Source organism: Entelurus aequoreus, linkage group LG09 (assembly GCF_033978785.1).
Source record: "Entelurus aequoreus isolate RoL-2023_Sb linkage group LG09, RoL_Eaeq_v1.1, whole genome shotgun sequence".
Lineage (NCBI taxonomy): Eukaryota > Metazoa > Chordata > Actinopteri > Syngnathiformes > Syngnathidae > Entelurus > Entelurus aequoreus.
Genome location: NC_084739.1, coordinates 51,600,923 through 51,626,633, shown reverse-complemented (window position 1 = coordinate 51,626,633; position 25,711 = coordinate 51,600,923). Strand labels below are relative to the sequence as shown.

General features: G+C 38.6%; 1 protein-coding gene across 6 annotated transcripts in view; it reads left to right on the top strand.

The window, feature by feature from the left end:
* Nucleotides 1-1,034: 1,034 nt before the first annotated feature.
* hspa12a (heat shock protein 12A) overlaps nt 1,035-25,711 on the top strand; it is a 178,586-nt gene continuing 153,909 nt past the window's right edge. For all 6 annotated transcript variants that reach the window (XM_062058912.1, XM_062058910.1, XM_062058909.1 and 3 more), the window contains exon 1: nt 1,035-1,284. In XM_062058912.1, coding sequence (XP_061914896.1) covers nt 1,254-1,284 — 31 coding nt within the window. In that variant the 5' untranslated portion in view covers nt 1,035-1,253. The remainder of the gene's footprint in view (nt 1,285-25,711) is intronic.

Sequence of the window (25,711 nt, the reverse complement as noted above, 5' to 3'; positions counted from 1 at the left end):
ACTTGGCTAAACTTCTGATAGCCTCCTGGTAGCCTGGTAAACTGGGTAACTTCTTGGCAGCCTAGCTAACTTCCTGATAGCTTGGCTAATTTCCTGGTAACCTGGCTAAAGCCTACTCAGTGGCCTAGTGGTTAGAGTGTCCACCCTGAGATCGGTAGGTTGTGAGTTCAAACCCCGGCCGGGTCATACCAAAGACTATAAAAATGGGACCCATTACCTCCCTGCTTGGCACTCAGCATCAAGGGTTGGAATTGGGGGTTAAATCACCAAAAATGATTCCCGGGCGCGGCTACGCTGCTGCCCACTGCTCCCCTCACCTCCCAGGGGGTGATCAAGGGGATGGGTCAAATGCAGAGGACAAATTTCACCACACCTAGTGTGTGTGTGACAATCATTGGTACTTTAACTTTAAAATCTTGGCAGCCTGGCTAACTTCCTGATAGCCTGGATAACTTCCTGGTAACCTGGCTAACTTCTTGATAGCCTTGCTAAGTAACTTCATATTAACTTGGCTAAACTTCTGATAGCCTCCTGGTAGCATGACTAAGAATAGAATAGAATGAAGAAAAAAATAATTGTGGAATACTTATGGCAGAAGCTGCCATGCAAGGCGCTAACCATGACCCATTGGGAGCAGTAAGGGTGTCGATGTCTTGCTCAAAGACACCGAGACTTGAGTTGAGCTGGAGTCTATCCCAGCTGAATCTGGGTGACAGGCGGTAGCCTATCGCGAGAGTAACTTTGTTTTGTTACGTGGATTTTTAGGATTTTTTTAATGCCCTTTGTTTTGTTTTAAGATGTTAATGTGTGTTTTGGGCATTCGCAGCAATTTCTCTTGTGTTTGTTTAGAGGTGTTTGTGTATATTTGGAAGTTGGCGCTTGTAGTATCGGCATCGGCAATACTGCTCTTCTAGTTATTTGGTTTGGTGTCGATACTGAGATGTGCAGTATCACCCGCGGCCAGTGAAAATGATGGATTCTAAGTCAGGACGGTGTGAACGTGATGGGCGGGGCTGTGAGCGCTGCAACATCCTGCCTGCAGCTTTAATCCGCGCCTTATCATGACGTGTATTTTATAACTCCCCAACAAGAGGTGAATTTCAGGACCCCCTCTCAGCACGACGCTCGCCCATGTGCTTTGTGGTGCAAAGGGAAGTAAGGCAGTAAAAGTCCGGTAAGAGGCGGTGCTGCTTGTTGTGATTCCGGTGGAAGAGGATCTTTGCTGGGTGTTTGTGCATCAGCGAGGAGGTTTGATGACGACGCAAGAAGAGAAGATTCTGACAGGTAACATTTTTTTCAAATCGCATCTTTCATTGCTGCTTTGCTGTGACGTTGAACGAGTTAAATGTGGTCAATATTGTGCTGGTTCAGAGCTCAGGAAGTCTTTTCCTACAATACCGCAGTGTCCGAACCCGCCAAGCATCACTGCAGAAAAAACATGGCGACATCAAACTTTAACCTTCTTCATGCTTTTTGTGGACTTTTCTACTAAACAAGTTCTTTAGCTCAGCAAAAGTCTACAGCTTGTCTTTATATCCTCACATCTCTATATCCTCATGTTTTCATGTCCCAAAGTCTTACTGTCCTCAAATCGTTATATCCTCATGTGCCCACTATGTCCTCATATCTTCATGTCCTCATGGCCCCATGTCCATCCATCCATTTTCTACCGCTTATCATCATGTCTTAATGTCACCATATGTTCATGTGCTCATATCTTCATCATTTCGTGTTATTGTTTCTTCTTATTCTTATGTCATCATGTCTTTATATCCTCATGTCATGTCATCATGCCCTCATAACATCTTGTCCTCATGTTTTCATGTCTGTGTTTCCTATGTCCTTATATTTTCATGTCCTCATGTCAATTTGTCCTCATGTCTGGATGGCCTCATATCTGAATGTAATCGTACTGTATCTGCACGTCCTCATATGTTATAATAGATAGAAAGTACTTTATTGATCCCTGGGGGAATTTCAGCACCACAGTTCGCTCTCAATAGACAAGAATAATAATAAATAATAAATAATATAATATATATAACATATTATATATATAATATAAATACATTCTACATATACTACATATACTCTACATTTAAGTGCAGTCAAGGAACATATGCATATTGTCCTCTTTGCCCTCATGCATTCAAGTCAAATGCCCAAATGTTTTCATGTCTACAGTCCTCATGTCATTTTGTTCTCATGCCGTCATCATCTTTTTCATGTCGTCATGTCCTCCACAGGGCCTGCCTGCATTGGGTGGGCCACAGTACTATTACCAAAGCTGTCTTGTATGTGTTGCAACACATTCATGAATAGGAACAGTTTTTATGTAGTAATATTTGATTAACTCTTACTATCTGTGGACTTTTTAGTATATATTTATACTTCTTTACCTTACCAAGACATTTTGGACTATTTTTCTAACTTCGTGGGAACGCTTTGTTCCACTGCACTGCACACAGTAATATCCAATGAGGAATGCTTGGAGGGGTGGCGACTTGTCCAGGGTGAACCCAGATTCTGCCCGATTGTAGCTGAGATAGGCTCCAGCGCCCCTCCCGACCCCGAAGGGAATAAGCGGTAGAAAATGGATGGATGGATGGAATGCTTGGAGGAGTTTGGTGCAGAGTAGTGGTGTCTGTGTAATAAACATTGTGCCAACTCACCCCTTTGATGTACATATACATACAAACTAGGGATGTAACAGTAAGAACATTTCAGAAAACTATACTGTATTCATTATTATCACGGTATTGTTGAATGTAGTCAAGAAAGGACCCATGCACACTTATAACCAGGGGTTATTTAAACACAATTAAATACAATAAACAAATAGCCACACAATATACTTTCTTAGTAGAATAAATATGTTTTATAATAATATATTTCTTGGTAATGAATTGCCATATTATTTTTCAGTGTTTAAATATGTCTATCTTCCTCCGTTTTGATTTGTAAAAGTGTTATTGTTGTTTTTTTAATAATAAAGAAAAAAATCTGCGTTGGGTGCGTCACGTCTGGTTTATGTGACAACACACAAATTCATTAGACAGGAACAAAAAACAGGAGAGCCTCATGGTGTATCCTAAATAGCATCATTGAAAATGGTGTTAAGATACGTCTCAGACGGACACATACAAAATTACAAAATGACCCAAGTAGTTGAAAGCTTTAATAACTACCGTATTTTCCGCACCATAAGGCGCCCCGTGTTATTAGCCGCACGTTTAATGAACGGCATATTTCAAAACTTTGTTTACCTGTTAGCCGCCCCGTGCTATTAGCCGCACCTACGCTACGCTAAAGGGAATGTCAACAGTCAGATAGGTCAGTCAAACTTTAATAATATATTACAAACCAGCGTTCTAACAACTCTGTTCACTCCCAAAATGTAATGTGCAAATGTGCAATCACAAAAATAGTAACACTCAAAATAGTGCAGAGCAATAGCAACATCAATAACTCAACGTTGCTCATACGTTAGTGTCACACAACACACAAAATAAACATTTAAAGCTCACTTTCTGAAGTTATTACTCATCTACAAATCCCTCGAATTATTCTTCTTCGGTGTGCTTCACTTGTTTTTTGACACCATCTGTGATGTGGACGCGCATGCAGTCGTAGATCAACAGGAACGGCGCTGCGTGAAAAAAGTCACCCGGTGTCTTCGCGTAAACGTCTATCAACCACTCGCTCATCTTTTCTTCAGCCATCCATCCCTTCGAGTTAGCTTTTATGATGACGCCGGCTGGAAAGTTCTCTTTTGGCAAGGTCTTCCTTTTGAATATCACCGTGGGTGGAAGTTTCTGGCCGTTAGCATGGCAAGCTAGAACCACAGTAGGACGACTTCTCATTCACTGTGGTGCGAATATTCACCGTACGTGCTCCCGTTGTATCCACAGTGCGGTTCACATGAATATCAAAAGCCAGTGGAACCTTGTACGCGTGTCTCTTAGTAGGAGACATTTTGTTGTCTTTACAGAAAAACAAATGAAATTAAATATCCGCAAGCTTCTTCTCCGGGGGCGGGTGCTCACCTTGGCGGTTGCTTACAGTAGAAGAAGAAGCGCTTCCTCTTCTATGGGGCGGTTGCTTACCGTAGAAGAAGAAGCGCTTCCTCTTTTACGGGGAAAAAAGATGGCGACTGTTTACCGTAGTTGCGAGACCTAAACCTTATGAAAATAAATATGAATATTAATCCATATATAAGGCGCACCGGGTTATTAGCCGCACTGTCTGCTTTTGACAAAAATTGTGGTTTTTAGGTGCGGCTTATGGTGCGGAAAATACGGTACTTCACAAGTATTGAACCAAATTTGGAGAAAAGGATTCCAGATCCCAGATCAGTTTTGACCTTAAATGATACCATATACAGAAATTCCAAATCGTTGTTCCAAATGGACGTAATTCATATATAAGAGATTAATAGGATTATCACATTTTTCAATAGGTTTTTGAAACAATCAACATTGTGAATAATTGTAAATCCAAGACCTCAACTGATTGCAATGGAATTGATATGAAAGCGATAAAAAAAGGTATTAAAGACATTTCAGAACGTTTAATCTGCAACCAAATAATGTACAACAATTCTTCTCCACAAAAGAGGAAAAACCTAACCATAGGGAAATTTTACTTAAAACATTTGTGTGCATGTACATCACTTCAGACCTTTACTGTATCAGTAAATGAAACTAAGTTATAGCATGGATTAAGAAAATAATTCAAACAGAGTATGATAAATGGGTTGTACTTGTATAGCGCTTTTCTACCTTCAAGGTACTCAAAGCGCTTTGACAGTATTTCCACATTCACCCATTCACACACACATTCACACACTGATGGCGGGATGCAAGGCGCTAACCAGCACCCATCAGGAGCAAGGGTGAAGTGTCTTGCCCAAGGACACAACGGCTGTGACTAGGATGGTAGAAGGTGGGGATTGAACCCCAGTAACCAGCAACCCTTCGATTGCTGGCATGGCCACTCTACCAACTTCGCCACGCCGTCCCGTACTAATATGATCCAGTATAAGAAACTGTTCAAAGTGTTTACAAAGTACAAAGAATGAGAATCCGGATGAACATCTAGAACAGGGGTCACCAACGCGGTGCCCGCGGGCACCACGTTGCCCGTAAGGACCAGACGAGTCGCCCGCGGGCCTGTTCTAAAAAAAATAAAAAAATAAAAATAAATAAATAAACTTAAAAAAAAAAAAAAAAAAAATTTAATCTACATAGAAAAAACACAAGATACACTTTCAATCAGTGCATCAACCCAAACAACCTCCCCCATGCACACTCATCCACACCCACTCACACAAAAGGGGTTATTTCTTTCTGCTACCAATATTCTGGTTCCCACAACATAGACAACACATCTGCAAGGGACACAGTCCCTGAAGCACACATGATTGTATAGGCTGCTGGTCCACTAACATTTTCATTAATTACTATTTTTTATGTAATTATTTTTATATTGTTTTACTTTCTTTTTTATCCAAGAAAATGTTTTTTATTTATTTATCTTATTTTATTTAATTTTTAAAAAAAAGGCCTTATCTTCAACAGACCAGGTTGTCAATGAAATTAGATTTGTTTAAAGGGTTTTTTTAAACCAGGCCCAGTCCAGATAATGTCCAAGTCGGACTCAGCAACACACACCTTCATTTATGCACACAGGAAAAAATTAGGGATCACAACAGATTGCATATAATTTATAAACAAAATTACATTTTCAAAATAAGCATTTATGTACAGTCCAGATTATGTCCAGGTCACTCAAATTAGGGAACACAACAACAGATATCATATAATCTATAAACATAATTATACTTTCAAAATAAGCCTTTGAGGACTTCTCATCTTTTTTTTTTAATGTTTTTTGGCATCATTATCGTTTTAAACCATGTAACTTTCTAAAGTTAGAAAATACTGAATAAATGTTTTAAAGAAAGTAATACTAAGTGAATATCTGTTTTTGGCCTTAAAAATAAACATTTTACCGAGTACTATAATTAAATTGACTAAATCATGATTGTCAATGAACTCTCCTAAAATAACAGAAACCACATTAAGCTTCATAAACAAACCAATCCTTAAACACATTTTTTCAACTTCCACCCAAAACAAAGACACAATATGACAATACCAAAACAAATGCAGGGTGGATTCAGGCTCCTGACAACTAAATCGGCAATCATCTGACTCTGTCATATTCCATAATTTTAACATTTTCCCTGTGGGTAAGAAGTTATAAATAATTTTAATTTGAAAATAACGATTTTGCACATCGATAGTGGTTTTATAGATTAGTTTGAATATGGCATCCCATGGCAACGGGCAGTCAAAAAAGTCCTCCCATTTTCCATTTGTGTTGTATGAGGCAGCCTTCAAAGATTTCTTTATTAAATAAAAATTATATATGTTTGCATTTATTTTAGTTCCTTTTTGCCAACTAGAATTTCTTATTAGAGGTTTACAAACTAATAATTTAGTAGTTCCATAATTAATTATTTGTTTCCATCTTTTCCCAATTACTCCAGTTAGTTGATAAAATGAAAAGCTTGAGCAAGCATCACCATACATAGCTCTAAATTCATCATACTTCATAATTTTACCATTCTCATTGATAATATCATTGACAAAAATGATTCCTCTTTCAAAAATATTTTTCCAAAAGAAAGGCTTTCCATCTATTACAATATTAGAGTTCATCCATATTAACTGCTGCAAAATATCGTCTCTTTTTTCTGGCACATAAAATTGAAAACACCGCTATGAGTGGATTGTTTCCTTTATGAACCCCGCCATGTTTCCCAGCAGACTCTCTGGGAGGGGATCACTTGTAAAAAAGGATACAATTTCTTTTGATACAGTACATGTTTTTTGTCCAACAGGACATTTGTGTACCACTCAATGTTTAAATACATCTTTGGAACAATTGATGCTTTTAAAGACAGACACATTTTATTGAATAAACATTTGGGAGAAAAATGTGTGTGTTTAAAAATTCAGTTTGTTAAATGACATTGTTTTAAAATGCAGTGTAAAAAATCAGAGCAGGAAAAAAATCTCTCGTCTGGTCCTTACGGGCGACCTGGTGCCCGCGGGCACCGTGTTGGTGACCCCTGGCCTAGATCTTCCAGATTTTCTGGGACAACAACACCAAGTATGTTAACTGGTCCATCTGTCCACAAAACAGGCACTTTACATTCCATTCGAAAGGACGTTCCCTTTAGATTTCTGATCCTTAACATTTTACATTTATCATAATTAAGCTTAAGGCCAGATTGCTGTGAAAATATGTCCAAAAGATTAAGAAGGTTCCGCAAACAATGAGGAAAAATCTTTTCTTTGTGAATCAGCCTTTTCTGACATGAACTTCATCAAGAACAAACACAGAACACGCCTCACTGATGCACATCTGCAAGACTCACTCAGAGTTGCAGTGTCAAGTTACACACCAGAGTACAACACACTAGTTAACAGCATGCAATGCCAGGCTTCCCACTAACTGACAAAGAAACAGATAACAGATTTGGTGTCCAGTTCAAAGTGTGACATGATTTAAAAATTTGAGAGTTGACTTTTGTATTTTACATGAGTTATTATTTGTACAAACATGGTGCAAAGTAATTCATGATTTGTTAAAAAATGTTAGTGGCTAGCTAGTTAAAATGGGATATTGTGATTTCACAAGATTGTCTTAGAAGTGATCATTTGAAAATGTTCAATTTGAAAAATGTGCACTTAGAGAAAATATAAAAATAAAGTGTTGCATATTGATATTTATCTGTTTCTATACATATTTATTGTGAGAAATCATTAAGATGATCAGTGTTTCCACAAAGATAAATATAATTAATTATTAATAATAACAGAGTTAAAGGTAAATTGAGCAAATTGGCTACTTCTGGCAATTTATTTAAGTGTGTATCTAACTGGTAGCCCTTCGCATTAATCAGTACCCAAGAAGTAGCCCTTGGTTTCAAAAAGGTTGGTGACCCCTGATCTAGAACCTTATTAACTCACTCATTGTTTTGTTTTATTTGTTTTATTCACTGTAGTGTTACAGATTGAGTAGTAAAACCTTTTTTTTTTTTTTTCAATTGCTTTAATACAAAAAAAGGGTAGGATTAAATAAGCTCTGCTTTTTCCTTCTGCTATTCGGACATGCTGAAATGAGAAACTGGAAATATGTGATGTATCATATTGTAATAGTATTAGGGCTGCAACAACTAATCGATTAATTCGATTAAAATCGATTATCAAAAATAGTTCGCGATTAATTTAGTCATCGATACGTTGGATCTATGCTATGCGCATGCGCTAAGGCTGAAACGACGCGTCGACGTAGTCGACGTCATCGGTTATGTAAATACGTCGACGCCGTTTTTGTGCGTCGACGCGTCGCATATTTACGTCACACTACCGTCATGGCGGAGCGCAAAGCAGACTGTGCGAGCGAGGGGAAAAACGCACGCCAAAAGTCGTCAAAAGTGTGGGAGTATTTCAATACACAGCCTAATAATGTTGTTGTATGCACACTGTGTCGAGCGGAAATGACCTATCATAGCAGCACAACGGCTATGAACGAACATTTGAAAAGAAAACCATCAACCATCAACTAGTCAATCATCCGCGTTAGCATATGTTGTCATCATTTCACAAAAACATGAATGTGTCATTTGTATCTGCTAGGGGTGTAACGGTATGTGTTTTGTATTGAACCGTTTCGGTACGGGGCTTTCGGTTCGGTACGGGGGTGTACCGAACGAGTTTCTAAGCTAAAGCTAACTTTAGCTGCTAAAGTCTTAACAAGTTGCTTTGCTCCTCTGCCTCTGTCTCAGCGCGCAGCATTGTCCCACCCACACAACCATCTGATTGGTACACACGCAGCATTGTCCCACCCACACAACCATCTGATTGGTACACACGAAGCATTATCAGCCAATCAGCAGTGCGTATTCATAGCGCATGTAGTCAGCGCTTCAGCGTCCAGCAGATAGGTGTTTAGCAGGTGAGCATCAGGCAGCGGACTCTCCCCAAATGATAATAAACACCTCCCAGTCAACTACTAGTAACATCACTATGAGCCCGTTGACCTACTAGAAACTTAAACTGCAGCTCAGCTCGCTCGCAGTCCTGGTTTGAGGTGAAGGCTAATTACCTCTCAGTTCCAGCCACATCGACCCCTTCTGAGCGCCTATTTTCAGCTGCTGGGAATATTGTAAACAAGAAAAGAAGCAAAGCAAGTAGACATGCTAACCTTTCTTCATTACAACTGTTAGTCACTCACTGGAATGAGTAGAATTGGTTATTGTGTACTGTGTTGGACTGGATGTTTATTTTGCACATTTTAAAAGCAATACTTAATGTTTACAGTGCTCCAGAATATTTAGATAGGCACTTTTTTGTATTGGATGTTTATTATTAAAAAGCAAATAAGCTACTTTTAATTTTGTTAAATGTTAAACGTTTTAAATGTTTACATTGTTACAGAATATTTTGTCATGTTGTTGTCAATGTTGACTGAGTGGCCATACTTTTTTTTTTGTAAATAAAAGCCATGCCTTTTGAAAAAACTGGCCTACTTTTATTTTTTCATCTTCATTTTAAATAAAATAAAATAAAAAATAATCGGTAAAAGGAAAAATAATCTATAGATGAATCGAAAAAATAATCTATAGATTAACAGATTAATCGAAAAAATTATAGATTAATCGATAGAAAAATAATCGTTAGCTGCAGCCATAGCATGCGCAGAGGCTCCTTTTTATTTTATTGTATTTTTTATTTTTTTATAAACCTTTATTTATAAACTGCAACATTTACAAACAGCTGAGCAACATGAATCAAAATAAGTATGGTGCCAGTATGCTGTTTTTTTTTCAATAAAATACTGGAAAGGATAGAAATGTAGTTAGTCTATTTTATCCGATTATTAATCGATTAATCGAAGTAATAATTGACAGATTAATCGGATATCAAATTAGTTGTTAGTTGCAGACCTAAATAGTATGCATGTTCGAAATAACTAACACCATCACATAACAATATTGCTTTGAGTATATATCAATCTCTCTAAGCACAGCCTGTAGGTTTAATGTACTCAGTTAAATATCTTAGTTGTTCAGACAGTAATTTGTAGGGGTGTAACGGTACGTGTATTTGTATTGAACCGTTTCGGTACGGGGGTTTCGTTTCGGTTCGGAGGTGTACCAAACGAGTACACATGCTATCAGCGACCGGGCTAGGACAACATGTAAAAGCCAGAGCTGGAAGACCCTCCTGCCTTGTTAATATCTCCCGTTTGGGAACACTTTGGCTGCGCGATACAACAATGGAGGGCGGAGGTTTGCCGACATTGTTCCGCAGCTGCTTCTGACAACACGTTAATTTAAATTTAATTTTTGTTAATAATCAAATGTAAACAATCAAATGTGGATACTTTTTCTTATGCTTGCTGATCTCTCTCTCTCTCTCTCTCTCTCTCTCTCTCTCTCTCTCTCTCTCTCTCTCTCTCTCTCTCTCTCTCTCTCTCTCTCTCTCTCTCTCTCTTTCCATGTCCACTTCTTGCTGTACATATCCTACCATGTCAGACCTACATTGTTTCAATGTCCATTTCTCTGATGATACAATTGTTGATGACTGAAGTGTTGTTAACAACCAAACCTACCCCCCCCCACCCCCTCCACATCCCACACCCCGGATTGTAAATAATGTATATAATTCAATGTATATACTCTGATGATTAACTTGTGTGATGACTGTATTATGATGATAGTATATATCTGATAGTATATATCTGTATCATGAATCAATTTAAGTGGATCCCGACTTAAACTAGTTAAAAAACTTATTTGGGTGTTACCATTTAGTGGTCAATTGTACGGAATATGTACTTCACTGTGCAATCTACTAATAAAAGTCTCAATGAATCAATCAAAAAACGTCAAACATGTGTTGCACCTTTCCTGCTTCCGGCTCCCAGACCGTAGTCGAGGAGCGCAGGGGAGACACTACTCCAGGGCCGATGTATTCTCAGGGGCAACACCCTTCACTCTACCCGGCAGTGGGTCTCCACAGCTCCGGACTCCAGGATAATTGACGAGTCCGCCGATTAGTTGCAAATTGTGGCCTTATTGAGGTCTTGCACACAGCCAATCCAACAAAACACTAGCCACTCCCGCAATCACACTACCGCTCCCTCACCTCGCTCGCCCACACACTCACCTCACATGCTGTCACATATTAAAGGGCCACACACACACATACGCTACTCTCATAACACATGCTAACCCATTTGAAGCGTCACCACCGCCTTCAAGCAGCCTCTCCTCGGCGAGTCAGGCAGGGCTAAAGCAATAACAAATGTTTTTATAGCAGCAGATATAAGACCATATTGCATTAAAAACTAGATTTTGACCCACTTCTATGGTGGAAGAACAATGAGCCCATATATCCTCTTACTGCCAAGTTAGCCAGGCTGGGGGGGGAAATAAAAGTTAATCTGAGGCTGAGTTGACTTGAAACTGTTTAATGTTGCACTTTTTATATGGAGAAAAAAAGTTTTGGCATTTTATTTAATCTGAGCAACAACTTGAGGCAGTTTAATGTTGATTAACGTGGACCCCGACTTAAACAAGTTGAAAAACTTATTGGGGTGTTACCATTTAGTGGTCAATTGTACGGAATATGTACTGTACTGTGCAATCTACTAATAAAAGTCTCAATCAATCAATCAAAAAAAGCACTTTATATGTAGAAAGGTTTTGTTAAGAAACCATTCTGAGCCTTATCTTATTTAGTTTTTATTTTATATATGTTGACCACATTAACCCTGACAATGGACCCTGTGTGTATATGTATGTTATGACATTGTTTACAAATTTGGTAAATAAATAACCAAACAATTTATATTTTGTTGTTTTCTTACTGTACCGAAAATGAACCGAACCATGGCCTCTAAAACGAGGTACGTACCGAACCGAAATTTTTGTGTACCGTTACACCCCTAGTAATGTGTTTATACAAGTTTATAATGGGGAATGTCTTTTTTAAATTGAAACTTTATTGTCTCTGGTTTTCATGTTAGCATTTACGCTAGCTGGTGCTAGCTTGCTTCTTCAGTAACTAAGCAGTGTCACCGGTGTTATCAATCACTGTTTTACAATAATTTTACAAAACCCAAAACCAGTAAAGTTGTCACGTTGTGTAATTTGTAAATAAAAACAGAATACAATTATTTGCAAATAATTTTCAACTTATATTTATTGAATACACGGCAAAGACAAGATATTTAATGTTCAAACTGAGAAACATATTTTTTTTCAAATACCGTATTTTCCGCACCATAAGCCGCACCTAAAAACCACAATTTTTCTCAAATCTGACAGTGCGGCTAATAACCCGGTGCGCCTTATATATGGATTAATATTAATATTTATTTTCATAAAGTTTAGGTCTCGCAACTACGGTAAACAGCCGCCATCTTTTTTCCCTGTAGAAGAGGAAGCGCTTCTTCTACGGTAAGCAACCGCCCCCATAGAAGAGGAAGCGCTTCTTCTTCTACTGTAAGCAACCGCTAAGGTGCGCACCCGCCCCCGTAGAAGAAGAAGTGCGCGGATATTACGTTTCATTTCATTTGTGTGTTTCTGTAAAGACCACAAAATGTCTCCTACTAAGACACACGCGTACAAGGTTCCACTGACTTTTGATATTCCTGTGAACCGCACTGTGGATACAACGGGAACACGTACGGTGAATATTCGCACCACAGGGAATGAGAAGTCGTCCTACTGTGGTTCTAGCTTGCCATGCTAACGGCCAGAAACTTCCACCCACGGTGATATTCAAAAGGAAGACCTTGCCAAAAGAGAACTTTCCAGCCGGCGTCATCATAAAAGCTAACTCGAAGGGATGGATGGATGAAGAAAAAATGAGCGAAGAGACCGGGTGACTTTTTTCACGCAGCTCCGTCCCTGTTGATCTATGACTGCATGCGCGTCCACATCACAGATGGTGTCAAAAACAAGTGAAGCACACCGAAGAAGAAGAATTCGAGGGATTTGTGGATTAGTATTAACTTCAGAAAGTGAGCTTTAAATGTTTATTTTGTGTGTTGTGTGACACTAACGTATGAGCAACGTTGAGTTATTGATGTTGCTATTGCTCTGCAATATTTTGAGTGTTACTATTTTTGTGATTGCACATTTGCACATTACATTTTGGGAGTGAACAGAGTTGTTAGAACGCTGGTTTGTAATATATTATTAAAGTTTGACTGACCTATCTGACTGTTTTTTTGACATTCCCTTTAGCGTAGCGTAGGTGCGGCTAATAACACGGGGCGGCTAATAGGTAAACAAAGTTTTGAAATATGCCATTCATTGAAGGTGCGGCTTACAACACGGGGCGACTTATGGTGCGGAAAATACGGTAATCATTAACTTAGAATTTAATGGCAGCAACACAGTGCAAAAAGGTTGGCACAAGGGCATTTTTACCACTGTGTTACATCGCCTTTCCAGTTTGGGAACTGAGGAAACCAATTTTTGAAGCTTTTCAGGTGGAATTCTTTCCCATTCTTGCTTGATGTACAGCTTAAGTTGTTCAACAATCCTGGGTCACGTTGTGGTATTTTAGGCTTAATTTTGCACCACACATTTTCAATGGGAGACAGGTCTGGACTACATGCAGGCCAGTCTAGTATCCGCACTCTTTTACCATGAAGCCACACTGTTGTAACACGTGGCTTGGCATTGTCTTGCCGAAATAAGCAGGGGCGTCCATGATAACGTTGCTTGGATGGCAACATATGTTGCTCCAAAACCTGTATGTACCTTTCAGTATTAATGGTGCCTTCTCAGATGTATAAGTTACCCATGCTTTGGGCTCTAATACACCTCCATACCATCACAGGTGCTGGCTTTTGAACTTTGCGCTTATAACAATCCGGATGGTTCTTTTCCTCTTTGTTCCGGAGGACACTACGTCCACAGTTTGCAAAAACAATTTGAAATGTGGACTCGTCAGACCACAGAAAACTTTTACACTTTCCATCAGTCCATCTTAGATGAGCTCGGGCCCAGCGAAGCCGGCGGTGTTTCTGGGTTTTGTTGATAAATGGCTTTCGCTTTGCATAATAGAGTTTTAACTTGCACTTACAAATGTAGCGACAAACCGTAGTTACTGACAGTGGTTTTTAATGCAAAACTGCCTGAGGGATCGAGGGTCACGGCATTCAATATTGGTATTCAGCCTTGCTGCTTACGTGCAGTGATTTCTCCAGAGTCTCAGAGCCTTTAGGATGATATTACGGACCGTAGATGGTGAAATCCCTAAATTCCTTGCAATAGCTTGTTGATAAATGTTGTTCTTAAACTGTTATTTGCTCACACATTTATTCACAAAGTGGTGACCCTCGCCCCATCCTTGTTTGTGAATGACTGAGCATTTCATGGAAGCCCAATCATGGCACCAACCTGTTCCCAATTAGCCTGTTCACCTGTGGTATTTTCTAAATAAGTGATTGATGAGCATTCCTCAACTTTCTCAGTATTTTTTGCCACTTGTGCCATCTTTTTTGAAACATGTTGCAGGCATCAAATTCCAAATGAGCTAATATTTGCAAAAAATAGTTTTCCAGTTCGAACGTTAAGGATCTTGTCTTTGCAGTCTATTCAATTGAATATACTGTAGGTTGAAAGGGATTTGCTAATCATTGTATTCTGCATTTATTTACGATTTACACAAAGTGCAAACTTCACGGGTTTTGTGTTTTGTAATTTTAACTAACAGAGGGAAGTTTTACCAGGTTTTTAGTTGTACCATTTACCATTACATCCATAAAACGGTACCAAAATGTGTATCGATACTTTTCGATACTTTTCCAAATAAAGGGAACTACGAAAAAGTGTCAATTTTGTCTTTATTTTAACAGAAAATCTTACAATACAATAAACACTTGTTTCCTAAGGTTAAAATATAAATTAAAGTGTATTAAACACGAGTCATTCTGGTCCATTTCAGCAGTAAATAACAATATATAAAGTTAAATGTCAGTGTTTATCACACCCTGACAACATTCGGTTCACTCGGGTTGAGGTTAATATAATAATGTGCTAAAAAATCCAGTGCAGAGCCGTTTTACCCATCTGGGCCCGTGTCTTTTTGCACCTCGGTACTGATCTGATAGTAAAGCTGCTCGAGTATGGCCAAAATATTAATGTAATTATTTTTATCATTATTGAAATCACGATTATTAATCACGATTATTTAGTGTCAATAAAATATATTTTTTTGCACTTTGTATTTTAAACACACAGTATATGAACTTGGCTTTTTTTTCAAAATTAAACTATAAAAAAATAAAAGGAACACATTTATTGTCCTCACAGTATAGGACATATGTCTTTGACCAAATAAAACGTTATTACGTCCGTAATTTTGTTGAGTCTTTGAGAGGTGGATGTGTACATGGTCCCTTGGTGCGCGGTTGTAGCTGTTCGCAGGGGCTTTGCGCTGATGGCCGGTGGCCCGCTCCGTTAGCAACCAGCTATACAGCGCGGGCAAACGATGGCGGTTGAGAAAAGAAGGGAAGTGTTAAAACCAGCACCAACAGCAACGCAGCTTTGCCATGCAACTTGTTGTTTCTAGGGAAAGTGCCTAGAGAACGGCGAGGATGTGCGGTTGTGTTTTGAGGATGAAATGCGTGCCTGTGGGTAATTCTGCGTTAGGAGAGGGCACTGATGTAATAATGCATTTATTCTTCCTAATATTTTCGGGAACTACTCTCACTACACAATCGGTTCAAGAAGACACGATCGGTCCACGCTTGTGTGAAACTACATTACTTCCGTCAACTTGTTCTACGGCAGTTATGATTGTGCCCGTCGTCACAGTTACCATGGTTTTCTTTTTTGTAAGCTTTATTTGAATAACATATAAAAGATTACATGCAAAACAACACAAACGTTACTTAAGAATATACCATATTTTTCGGACTATAAGTTGCTCCGGAGTATACGTCGCACCGGCCGAAAATGCACAATAAAGAAGGAAAAAAACATATATACGTCGCACTGGAGTATAAGTCGCATTTTTGGGGGAAATTTATTTGAAAAAATCCAACACCAAGAATAGACATTTGAAAGGTAATTTAAAATAAATAAAGAATAGTGAACAACAGGCTGAATAAGGGTATGTTATATGACGCACAAATAACCAACTGAGAATGTGCCTGGTATGTTAACGCAACACATCATGGCAAGAGTCTTTCAAATAACTATAACATATAGAACATGCTATACGTTTACCAAACAATCTGTCACTCCCGATCGCTAAATCCGATGAAATCTTCCTCCCCGGTGTCGCCTCTGGTATGTCATTTTCTTTCTGTTGCTCGATTGCCGTTCTCTGCTGCATATTTCACTACGTCCAGCTTGTAATCTGCAGTGTATGATTTCCTTTTCGGTGCCATTTTAGTTCAGCCCTTCTCAGTTTTTTTAAATTACCGCCAATGTTGATGCGATCCATTTTAATAGCTACTGCAGTAGCGTATAGCATATAGCAGTTTGCATCCCAGGACCCACAATGCACTTCTGCCATGACCCTCCCCCGCCAAATTCTTATTGGTTGACGTGTGTGTGACGATTGCTGACGTGTGTGTGACGATTGCTGCCATTTGCTTCGTCTCTTACGCGAATGAGATAAATAATATTATTTGATATTTTACGGTAATGTGTTGATAATTTCACACATAAGTCGCTCTGGAGTATATGTTGCACCCACGGCCAAACTATGAAAAAAAACTGCGACTTATAATCCGAAAAATACCGTAGTACTTATTTTAAAATCGTACTTATCCATACAGAAACTTGAACGGTGATGAGTTTGTATGTTCTCCCTGTGACTGCGTGGGATCCCGCCGGGTAGTCCAGCTTCCTCCCACCTCCAAAGACATGCACCTGGGGTTAGGTTGATTGGCAAAACTAAATTGGCCCTAGTGTGTGAATGTGAGTGTGAATGTTGTCTGTCAATCTGTGTTGGCCCTGCGATGAGGTCCAGGGCGTTCCACGCCTTACGCCCGAATGCAGCTGGGATACAGCCACTTCACGACCCCAACAGTGACAAGTGATAGAAAATTGATGGATGGATGGATGGAAATCAATTCACAATACTGATCATTTAAAAGTCTACTTTTTGTTAAGCCGCAGATATAGATTGAAGTTACAATAAGTGTATTAGATGCGGAATGTAAAAGTTCAGGCACACTTTTTTAGCCGATATATTTCTCAGATTTAACTCACTTTTCTCACATTTAGTTAATTTTCATCACATTTAAGTTTAAATTAAATGTTGACTCAATATATTTAAATGTTAAATTTAAATCTAAATGCTAAACCTAAATCTTAAATTCAAGTGTTATATCTAAACCTAAATGTTAAATCTAAACCTAAATGTTAAATATAAATATAAATCGTAAATCTAAATCTAAATGTGAGCGTTAAATATTAAATCTAAACCTAAATGTTGAATCGAAATATAAATGTTTAATCTAAACCTAAAGGTTAAATCTTAACCTAAATGTTAAATCTAAACCTAAATGTTACGACTAAATCCAAACGGGAATGCTAAATGTCAAATCTAAGCCTAAATGTTAAATCTAAATCTAAATGTGAGTGCTAAATAGTAAAACTAAACCTAAATGTTAAATCTAAAGATAATGTGAAATCTAAATGTTAAATCTAAACCCAAATGTTAAATCTAAACGTAAATGTCAAATATGCGTCTTTAAAGTAAATGTGAGCGCTAAATGTTAAATCTTAATCCCAAATCCAAGCCTAAATGTTAAATCTAAATCTAAACCTAAATGTGAGCGCTAAATCTCTCGCAAAGTGCAAAGATGAATATTAATAGAACTTGAATTATATTAATATAACTTGGATTTGAAAGCTGGGAACTTCATCGCTTTGGATATATTTGAACAAGAATAATTTAAGATTTAAATTTAGATTTAAAATGTATGTTTTAATTCAACATTTAGGTTTAGATTTAAATTTTAGGTTTAGATTTAGATCATTTAGCGCTCACATTTAGATTTAACTTTTAGTTTTAGATTTAACATTTAGTTTTAGATTTAATATTTAGTTATAGATTTGATATTTAGATTTAGATTAAACAATTCGGTTTAGATTTAACATTTAGATTTAACATTTAGTTTTAGCATTTAGATTTAGATTTAACATTTAGATATAATATTGAGAATCAACATTTAATTTAAACTTAAATGATTGGGTATAAAAGCAGCTTCCATGAAATGCTCAGTCATTCACAAACAAAAATGGGGCGAGGGTCACCACTTGGTGAACAAATGCGTGAGCAAATTGTCAAACAGCTTTAGAAAAATATTTCTCAACGAGCCATTGCAAGGAATTTAGGGATTTCACCAGCTACGGTCCGTAATATCATCAAAAGATTCTGAGAATCTGGAGAAATCACTGAAGGTAAGCAACAATGCCCGTGACCTTCGATCGCTCAGGCGGTTCTGTATCAAAAAACGACATCAGTGTGTAAAGGATATCACCACATATGCTCTGGAACACTTCAGAAAACACTGTCAGTAACTACAGTTGGTCGCTACATCAATCAGTCAATCAATCAATCAATGTTTATTTATATAACCCTAAATCACAAGTGTCTCAAAGGGCTGCACAAGCCACAACGACATCCTCGGTACAGAGCCCACATTACATCTGTAAGTGCAAGTTAAAACTCTACTATGCAAAGCGAAAGCCATTCATCAACAACACTCAGAAACGCTGCCGGCTTCGCTGGGCCCGAGCTCATCTAAAAAGGACTTATGCAAAGTGGAAAAGTGTTCTGTGGTCTGACGAGTCCACATTTCAAATTGTTTTTGGAAACTGTGGACGTCGTGTCCTTTGGACCAAAGAGGAAAAGAACCATCCGGACTGTTACACGTGCAAAGCTCAAAAGCCAGCATCTGAGGTGTATTAGTGTCCGCAGGCCCCGCCCCCCTCCACCCCACATACCACTGCCAGACTCAGGCCGGGACGCTGTCCGGCTGCGCCTACTCCCCACCGTGTGGAGTTTTGCTCGCATGTCCATGACGTATTGAATTTCGTTTTTGCTGGAGCTTGGACCCTCCTCCCAGCTTTCCTTAATTACGTCCAAAACCCCACGCGGCTTCTTGCCGTATAATAGTTCAAAAGGTGCAAAGCCTGTGGAGGCCTGAGGTACCTCCCGCATTGCAAACAGTAGGGGATCCAGCCATTTATCCCAATTTGGTTTGTCCTTGTGCGTAAACTTACGGATCATGGTTTTCAGCGTCTTATTTAGCCGCTCCACCGGGCTGTCTGTTTGTGGGTGGTATACGCTGGCACGGATCGCTTTAATTCCCAATAATCCGTACAGTTCCTTTGTTGTGCGTGATATAAAGGACATGCCCTGGTCAGTCAGAATCTCTTTCGGGATTCCAAATCAGGAGATGATCTGAAACATGGCCTGCGCTACACTCTTTGCAGAGATGGAGCGCAGTGGCACTGCTTCAGGATAGCGCGTTGCGTAATCCACCAGGACTTGCACAAAGCGATATCCCCGTGTGCTCGGGTGGAATGGTCCGATGAGGTCCATAGCCATTCTTTCGAAGGGGACCTCCATGAGCGGCAATATATATTAGGGATGTCCCGATCCAGATTTTTGCTCTTCCGATCCGATACGATGTTGTTTTTGCACTTCCGATCCGATACCGATACTGGCCGATACTGGCCTTATCCGAGCATGTATTAAAGTTTAAAGTTATTTAGCCTACTTAGTTGTCAGATTCATGTTGAAAAGGGTTTTAGTACTCTTGATAACAACTAGCCAGCTGAATTAGGTGAGTTTGAATAATACACAATGGAGATGTTGACGTGCGGAGTTTCAAACACTCTTCATTTTCTAGCAGGGGACTTTTCAAATGATGCGACATATTAGCAGTAATGCTATGTTTTATAGCAACGCTTTTGCCCCACACTTGACAAATTACGGTTGTCTGTTCGACATATTCCCACTTGAAGCCAAACCACCGCCAGACGATGGACCCCCTGCTGTTTTTCTTGGCAATTAATTAATTCTTCCTTCATTATTACCGCTCACACGGCTACGCTAGCATCACAGCTAACGTTAGCCATGCTGCTACCTCTCTGCTGGGAGAGTGCGTATACGTATGTGACGTATAACGTGACAGTATGTGACGTGTGTAAGAAGGTTGAGTTTGAGTTGAGTTTGAGTTTATTTCGAACATGCAAGCATACAACATGATACATCACAATTTCCAGTTTCTCTTTTCAACATGTTCGAAAAGGAGTAGGAAGAAGCAGAGCTTATTTAATCCTACCCCTTTTCTTTACATAACAGTTGCTAAAACTTTTTGTTCACTTCCTGTTCACAATTTATTCACAATAAACTCCATAAGTAATCACAATAAAATAAATAAATAAATAATAGTAATAATTTAACAATAATAATTGGTGAAGTAAGTCATATTTCATATGATGAGATAAGTAAGATTACTTTAAGAATGAATGAATGGATGGATGAAATAAATTGAGAATGTTTGTCATGGTTCTTCTTCTTTGTACTTTGTAAACACAGTTATTAGTATTATATTAGTACATTGTTTGATTGCTTTGCTTAATCCATTCCATAATTTAATTCCACATACTGATATATTGAAGGTCTTAAGTGTTGTACGTGCATACAAATGTTTTAAATTACGTTTTTCTCTAAGATTATATTTCTCCTCTTTTTTTGAGAAGAATTGTTGTATATTCTTGGGTAGCAGGTTATAGTTTGCTTTGTGCATAATTTTAGCTGTTTGCAAATTCACTATGTCATGGAATTTCAGTATTTTTGATTCAATAAATAAAGGGTTTGTATGTTCTCTATATCGAACATTATGTATTATTCTAACTTATCTTTTTTGTAACACCGTTAGTGAATGAAGTATACTTTTGTAATTATTTCCCCATATTTCTACACAGTAGCTCAGATATGGTAACACTAGCGAGCAGTAGAGAATATGAAGTGATTTTTGGTCTAGAACATGTTTTGCTTTATTCATTATTGATGTGTTTCTCGCTTTGAGTACCTTGAAGGTAGAAAAGCGCTATACAAGTATAACCCATTTATAATTTATTTACTTTATGTTGTATATTTTTACATGAGATTTCCAGTTCAATTTATCATCAATCATTATACCTAGAAATTTAGTTTCATTTATTTATTCATTTATTTAGGTGCGCTTGCTGTCTGTGAGAAGCAGACACAAGAAGGAGTGGAAAGAGCCTGTCGTTTTAATGCCAGCAGCTAAAAGCAACTGCATGAGGACGTATATTCGACTGTGTTGAAGGTGTGCTGGAAAATGCTGAACGGAAATTAGGGAGCAGCAGAAAAGTGGAATGTATTATTTAAATCGGTGCGTTGGAAAACACGGATCGGAATTTTTTTTAAACTGGATCTGGATCGGCATTTTCCCATGCCTTGCCGATACGCATTTTTTGGCAAATACCGGCGGCCGATCCGATCCAAATATCGGATCGGGACATCCCTAATATATATATATATATATATATATATATATATATATATATATATATATATATATATATATATATATATATATATATATATATATATATGTATGTATATATATATGTACTTATATATGTGTGTGTGTATATATATATATATATATATATATATATATATATATATATATTAGAGATGCACGGTTTGCGGACACAACCGCGGAGTCCGCGGATAGTCCGCGGGTCGGGCGGATCCATGACGATATTAATAGATTTTAATTAGATTCGGGCGGGTGGCAGTTGAACCAATTCTCTTGAATGTCTGCTGATTTTCACCCAATCAACAACAATAAGGGCGTGCCGTGTTGGTATTGCCTGTATCACCCTCTACAACATGTTTAGCCAGCGTGCTAGCCCAGCCACATGTTGTACGCAGCATCCGCTTGCTCACGTAAGTGACAGCAAGGCATACTTGGTCCACAGCCATACAGGTTACACTGACGGTGAACGTATAAAACAACTTTAACACTCTTAATATGTGCCACACCGTGAACCCACACCAAACAAGAATGACAAACACATTTCGGGAGAACATCTGCACCGTGAGACAACTTAAACACAACAGAACAAATACCCAGAACACCTTGCAGTCCTAACTCTTTCTGGCTGAAATATACCCACCCCCCCCCCACCACCAAACCCCGCCCACCTCAACCGACGCACGGAGGGGGGTGGGGGTGGGGTTGATGTGTGGGGGCGCAGTGTAGGGGGGGGCGGGGTTTGGTGGTAGCGGGGGTGTATATTTCAGCCAGAAAGAGTTAGGACTGCAAGGTGTTCTGGGTATTTGTTCTGTTGTGTTTAAGTTGTCTCACGGTGCGGATGTTCTCCCGAAATGTGTTTGTCATTCTTGTTTGGTGTGGATTCAGTGTGGCACATATTAAGAGTGTTAAAGTTGTTTTATACGGCCACCGTCAGTGTAACCTGTATGACTGTGGACCAAGTATGCCTTGCTGTCACTTACATGTGCAAGCAGAAGCCGCACAGAGCATGTGGCTGGGCTGTCACGCTGTCTGTACATGTTGTAGAGGGTGTTACAGGCAGTACCATCACAGCACGCCCTAATTATTGCTGTTAGGGTGCGTCCCCTGGTCTAATATTATATATATATAACAACGAGCGGGTGGCGGGCGGTTGTTTTTTTGATAAAATGCTAGTTCGGTTGGATGGCGGGTGGATGACGACTTTTGTGATGCGGATGCGGATGAAATAATTGCCTATCCGCGCATCTCTAATGTATATGTATATATCAGTGGTTCTTAACCTTGTTGGAGGTACCGAACCCCACCACTTTCATATGCGCATTCACCGAACCCTTCTTTAGTGAAAAATATATATATATTTTTTTCAAATTCAAGACAAAGTTATATGTTTTTTTACTGGTGCACAAAATGAACCGTGCAAGAACATCACCTTGTTCAAAAAACAAAACCAACACAGTGCATGAACTCACAACAAATTAAACACATGCAATTAAGATGGAAAATTAGAGGGAACATCGTTTGGGGGTTATTCATAATACGCCGATAGGGAGAACTTTTTATTTACACGATGAGTCGGGTGTGTCTTGACCTCCCTTGAGGCCGACTTACCGAACCACTATGGTTCGATCGAACCCAGGTTAAGAACCACTGATATACCTGTGTGTGTATATATATATATATATATATATATATATATATATATATATATATATATATATATATATATATATATATATATATATATATATATATATATATATACACTACCGTTCAAAAGTTTGGGGTCACATTGAAATGTCCTTATTTTTGAAGGAAAAGCACTGTACTTTTCAATGAAGATAACTTTAAACTAGTCTTAACTTTAAAGAAATACACTCTATACATTGATAATGTGGTAAATGACTATTCTAGCTGCAAATGTCTGGTTTTTGGTGCAATATCTACATAGGTGTATAGAGGCCCATTTCCAGCAACTATCACTCCAGTGTTCTAATGGTACAATGTGTTTGCTCATTGGCTCAGAAGGCTAATTGATGATTAGAAAACCCTTGTGCAATCATGTTCACACATCTGAAAACAGTTTAGCTCGTTACAGAAGCTACAAAACTGACCTTCCTTTGAGCAGATTGAGTTTCTGGAGCATCACATTTGTGGGGTCAATTAAACGCTCAAAATGGCCAGAAAAAGAGAACTTTCATCTGAAACTCTTTTGAACGTTAGTGTATATATATATATATATATATATATATATATATATATATATATATATATATATATATATATATATATATATATATATATATATATATACACACAGTGTATATATATATTAGGCTGCAATCTGTGTGGAGTTTGCATGTTCTCCCCGTGACTGCGTGGGTTCCCTCCGGGTACTCCGGCTTCCTCCCACCTCCAAAAACATGCACCTGGGGATAGGTTGATTGGCAACACTAAATTGGCCCTAGTGTGTGAATGTGAGTGTGAATGTTGTCTGTCTATCTGTGTTGGCCCTGCGATGAGGTGGCGACTTGTCCAGGGTGTACCCTGCCTTCCGCCCGATTGTAGCTGAGATAGGCTCCAGCGCCCCCCGCGACTCCAAAGGGAATAAGCGGTAGACAATGGATGGATGGAGGCTGGAACTAACGATTAATTTGCTAATCGATTAATCTGTCTATTATTACTTCGATTAAACGATTAATAATTGGATAAATGAGACAAACTACATTTCTATCCTTTCAAGTATTTTATTGAAAAATAAACAGCATACTGGCACCATGTTCTGGACATTGGGGGTGCAGCATACACCAATAATAACACAGAAATGTAACTCATCAGATCAGAACTGAATCAGATATTGTACACGTTTCTGTTGCGAATAATAAAGGATTCATTTTAGGCTGCTTCTGAATAATAGCATGAAATATTCCAGCACCTTCATAACGTTTAGTTATACTAAATCGTCACTGAAATCTAAATATATTTATATAGCTTTATCGGGCCCGGCTACATTGATCCATTATGAAACCAACCTGAGATATTTCTGTCCGTTACGTTTATTTCGAAATTGGTAACCGTGCGTTTTCTCTCTCAAAACAAAGTCAAATGTGCCGGAGACACATTATCAGCCCCGCGTTGCAACAAAGGCATAACGTTAACGTTACTCACAAAAAAGCTGAACTCATGAATGCCTGTTGCCACTATGGACTTAAAAAGTTACACTACCGTTCAAAAGTTAGGGGTCACCCAAACAATTTTGTGGAATAGCCTTCATTTCTAAGAACAAGAATAGACTCTCGAGTTTCAGACGAAAGTTCTCTTTTTTCTGGCCATTTTGAGCGTTTAATTGACCCCACAAATGTGATGCTCCAGAAACTCAATCTGCTCAAAGGAAGGTCAGTTTTGTAGCTTCTGTAACGAGCTAAACTGTTTTCAGATGTGTGAACATGATTGCACAAGGGTTTTCTAATCATCAATTAGCCTTCTGAGCCAATGAGCAAACACATTGTACCATTAGAACACTGGAGTGATAGTTGCTGGAAATGGGCCTCTACACACCTATGTAGATATTGCACCAAAAACCAGACATTTGTAGCTAGAATAGTCATTTACCACATTAGCAATGTATAGAGTGTATTTCTTTAAAGTTAAAGGCCTACTGAAATTTTTTTTTTTTTATTTAAACGGGAATAGCAGATCCATTCTATGTGTCATACTTGATCATTTCGCGATATTGCCATATTTTTGCTGAAAGGATTTAGTAGAGAAAATCGACGATAAAGTTCGCAACTTTTGCTCGCTGATAAAAAAAAGCCTTGCCTGTACCGGAAGTAGCGTGACGTCACAGGAGCTAGTATTCCTCACAATTCCCCATTGTTTACAATGGAGCGAGAGAGATTCGGACCGAGAAAGTGATGATTACCCCATTAATTTGAGCGAGGATGAAAGATTTGTAGATGAGGAACGTTACAGTGAAGGACTTGAGAGGCAGTGATGGACGTATCTTTTTTTCGCTCTGACCGTAACTTAGGTACAAGCTGGCTCATTGGATTCCACACTCTCCTTTTTT